Here is a 4,217-nt window from a genome sequence, read left to right on the forward strand (position 1 = left end):
CAACATGGCGGCGCGCTCTGAATCGGACCCTCTCGCTTCGAAGTGATCTTGTCTGTGTTACTACGTTTTTCGGCACTTGAACTGGCTATAAACAGGGCACGGGACTTTAGCTTCGTCTATCTTGCCTATAACAATTTAAATGGACGATAAATTTTGGACTGTTTTTTTTTATTTCGTTCAACGGTTCGGAGCCCCTAGTTCTAATAATAATAATAATAATAATAATAATAATAATAATAATAATAATAATAATAATAATAATAATAATAATAATAATAATTGGTTTTTGGGGAAAGGAAATGGGCGCAGTATCTGTCTCATATATCGTTGGACACCTGAGCCGCGCTGTAAGGGGAGGGATAAAGAAGGGAGTGAAAGAAGAAAGGAAGAAAGAGGTGCCGTAGTGGAGGGCTCCGGAATAATTTCGACCACCCTGGGGATCTTTAACGTGCACTTCACATCGCACAGCACACGGGCGCCTTAGCGTTTTGCCTCCATAAAAACGCAGCCGCCGCGGTCGGGTTCGAACCCGGGAACTCCGGATCAGTAGTCGAGCGCCCTAACCACTCAGCCACCGCGGCGGGGCCGCTCTTTGGCGAATGATTGCACACTGGCAAGTTCCAAGAGCCCGCACTAACTATGGGCACCAAATGCTGTCGTATACATATTACCAACACTGCTGAATCTCCTGCTGTATAACTGCTTCATACGTTGTATTGTACCATAAATGTTAGTATATATATATATATATATATATATATAATATATATATATATATATATATATATATATATATATATAATATATATATATATATATATATATATATATATATATATATATATATATATATATATATATATATATATATATATAGCGTTGCCGGGTATTTGTCAGCTACAATGATCTTCTATATGAACCGTCTGTGAATTGTGATGACCAAATGTACCTGTAGCACTGTATGCCTTGTAAGGGAGCGAAGACCTCGTCAAGGCTAGTTTGGCTTTTTTTCTGCGTTTTCCTCAGTATCCGCAATACTGAAATAAAATTTGATTGATTTGATTGCTTTGATTGATTGATTGATTGATGTCGGCGTGATGAAAACATGGTAGCTACGTTCGCTTAAAGAGAAATAGGGTCATTAGTATGCCTTTTTGTTTTGCTGACTAAGTGCAACGACACTGCGAAATTGAAAAAAAAAGAAATAAATTTGTGCGCTGCAGCAACCGGTCTGCGCACAGATTCACGGCCAACGACTTTAGGCTTTAAGAGGTTACCTTTTCCGTGCACCTCTCCATTATATGCATGGAAACAGCGCAACAGACGGGACCAAGAAAAGAAGACACACACACGTCTGCTGCGCTGTTTCCATGCAAAGAATGTACCAACTAGCCCGGCTTACTCCTTTGTTGGACTCTACATTATAATTCACCTTCGGAAAGAAAGATACAAATGCAACGTTTTAGTTCATAGAACGCCATCATGATTGACAAGTGACGACATAGCGTGACGCCACACCGGGCGTTCGAAAGGCCGCACATTCATCAATCATGCCGCTCTTCACACCATAACATAGAACGGAGAGAACGGAATACGAAAGCCTATAGGTGAACGAAGGCAGTATACGGCTCCGTCAAAGCAGAGAAGGCTGTCACGGCAGTTGAGGTATACACGCAACGGTGGCTTATAGCTGGGGCCCTTCGTGTCAGGGTTTTAATATTTTTAAAATTAAAGGAAGAAGGCGATAGGGGGCGATACAAACATAGCAGAGAACAGGTTTCAGTTGAAACTGCTCCACAATTCGGGCTTCAATGTATTTGTTTGTTTGTTTGTTTGGCAATGAAGAGAGCTAACAGTGACAAACCGCTTTGTTGCAAGACATAAGAAGCTTTACTTCCTCAAACAAGCTGTAAAAGTTAGTTTCGGATGCGCTCATAAAACAACAAGTTTCCTTTTATTTTCATGTCTCAGCCCTTTTTATCCCCTTTCGCTATCAGCGATATTCGGAGCTCTGTATATACTCTGAATGTTATATATCTTCTCTGCATATACTGCTGTATATGCACTCCTTTAGTGGCTGAACTCTGTATGTGCAACTGCATATACTATGCTTCGGCCCTGGAGTGTTTATGTACGGTACTCACGGAAACGTTTTTTTTTTTCGGTGTCACAGTTGCCATTCAGAAGGCTAAACAGCTTTACGGCAACGTTGGTCAGCGAGGCGTGCCACATGGTACAGCAGTGCCATTCCGTGTACCAGGGAACGCCTGCGCGAATCTTGGTCAGTAAAGTACGTGGCCTTTATTGTCCGGACTGTTTAATAGCAGCTACTCTGAAGCGTAACAAACACGCTCATATGGCCCTGGAGAATTTAAAACTTAGCGTACAAAACTTTTAAATGAAAAGCCGGAAGGAGGGAAACAGTGTGATCACTGGCACCGACCACCTGGGGTGTCGCACAATGATTTGATCCACAGGTGCATACGAAAGCAATACCTAGCACTAAATGTAATTGCGAGAGCAATACAATTACACTAAATAGGTACTACTGGGGACAGAAGTCTAAAGGAGGCGCAACTGCCTATCTTGGCGCATAGGTGCAGTGCAAAGTGTGCCAATGTTGCGCTGATTTCCCTAGCACACATTAGAGAACACAAGAGCAGCTTTCACCTCCGAAAGTGTGGCTTGCAACCACCGGCTGATAACAAAGCTACACGCGTTGATTGCCGGTCGTGTGTCCTGGGGAATTTTGTCCCCGAAAGTACATACCAGGTTCCTCCTAGCAGGTTCTGTACGATCTACACCGGAAGTGAACCTTTCGATTGAGACACAAAAGCTGACAGGGGCTTAATAAGTGTGTGTGTGTGTGTGTGTGTGTGTGTGTGTGTGTGTGTGTGTGTGTGTGTGTGTGTGTGTGTGTGTGTGTGTGTGTGTGTGTGTGTGTGCGTGCGTGCGTGCGTGCGTGCGTGCGTGCGTGCGTGCGTGCGTGTGTGTGTGTGTGTGTGTGTGTGTGTGTGTGTGTGTGTGTGTGTGTGTGTGTGTGTGTGTGTGTGTGTGTGTGTGTGTGTGTGTGTGTGTGTGTGTGTGTGTGTGTGTGTGTGTGTGTGTGTGTGTGTGTGTGTGTGTGTGTGCGCGTGCGCGCGGAGGGGGTGTGAAGGGGGATGGTGGAAATTGGGTCATTTCAGCCCCACCCCTTCAACAAAAAAGTGAGAAATCGAAAATAAATCACCTGCCATCAAATACCGGAACGAAAGTTACACAAAAGGAGAAAAAGAAACAAGCTGTTAAAAGAAACGTATGCTTGTTTTAAGAGCTAGTTAAACGCTTTCGTTTTAGAACCATTGTATACTCACAAATCGAGACGAGTTATTGTTCCTGACGGTCTTGGCGTTGCCGAAGGCCTCCAGGATGGTGTTGGACTCCAGGATGACGTCCTTGGCGTGCTGAAAGTCCGACACAAAAAACGAATGCAGCCCAATGCGTCGCAGTATCGCGTGCAGAGCAAGTGAAACTTGGTACGAACTCGCGACAGTGTGCACAACGAACATATCATTACAGATTTTTTATTTTCTAATTGCGCATCAAATAAACGTAGAGATGTCACTAGCAGTCAGCCACCGCACTTCCAGTTACGTAAACGAATTCTAGCAAAGTAAAACATTTTTACTTGAAAAAATTAGAAAATTAAAGCCGGTATTACATAATAGGCCAGTAAAAACGAGCAAAAAATAACGACGCGAAAACGTCTTTGCTCCTTCAGAAGAAGAAATGAATTTGTCGCGTTCAGGCTACGTATATTCGCCCATTAGAAACTAGTGACGTTGTACATCAAGCGTAGTGAACCTCACCTGGACCCTGGATCCTCCTCCAGACACCTGGGAGATGTAGGACATGATATATTTGGCGGCCACCGTCTTGCCAGCGCCGCTTTCGCCTCTGCAAGACAGTCAAATAAAGAGAAAAAAAATCTAGGTTAATTAGCTCCAACTATTTTCGTACATCAGCTCCTTGGTACAATATTTTACTCAGTTCAGTCTTATTGAAGTGGCTTTACCAGGAGAACCAACGCAGCAGATGCCAAAAAAAAAAAAATAGGTGAGACGACTCTCACGAAAAAAAATGATCAGGAGTGTTCAGTAATAGTAATGTTTCGCGAATACCGCTGCCGGTGGCAGCGGCTGTAAAACTAACTATTCACTACTAACTTAACCATTTAC

General features: G+C 43.4%; 1 protein-coding gene across 1 annotated transcript in view; it reads right to left on the reverse strand.

Moving 5' to 3' along the window:
• Positions 1-3,893, reverse strand: part of LOC144124177 (unconventional myosin-Ie-like) — a 54,397-nt gene extending 50,504 nt beyond the window's left edge. Inside the window, exons 1-2 of the mRNA XM_077656829.1 lie at positions 3,849-3,893; positions 3,350-3,443 (exon numbers count right to left, since the gene is read on the reverse strand). Of these exons, the coding sequence (XP_077512955.1) occupies positions 3,350-3,443; positions 3,849-3,893 (139 nt within the window). The remainder of the gene's footprint in view (positions 1-3,349; positions 3,444-3,848) is intronic.
• Between the last annotated feature and the right edge of the window lie 324 nt (positions 3,894-4,217).

Source organism: Amblyomma americanum, chromosome 3, assembly GCF_052857255.1.
Source record: "Amblyomma americanum isolate KBUSLIRL-KWMA chromosome 3, ASM5285725v1, whole genome shotgun sequence".
NCBI classification, from domain to species: domain Eukaryota; kingdom Metazoa; phylum Arthropoda; class Arachnida; order Ixodida; family Ixodidae; genus Amblyomma; species Amblyomma americanum.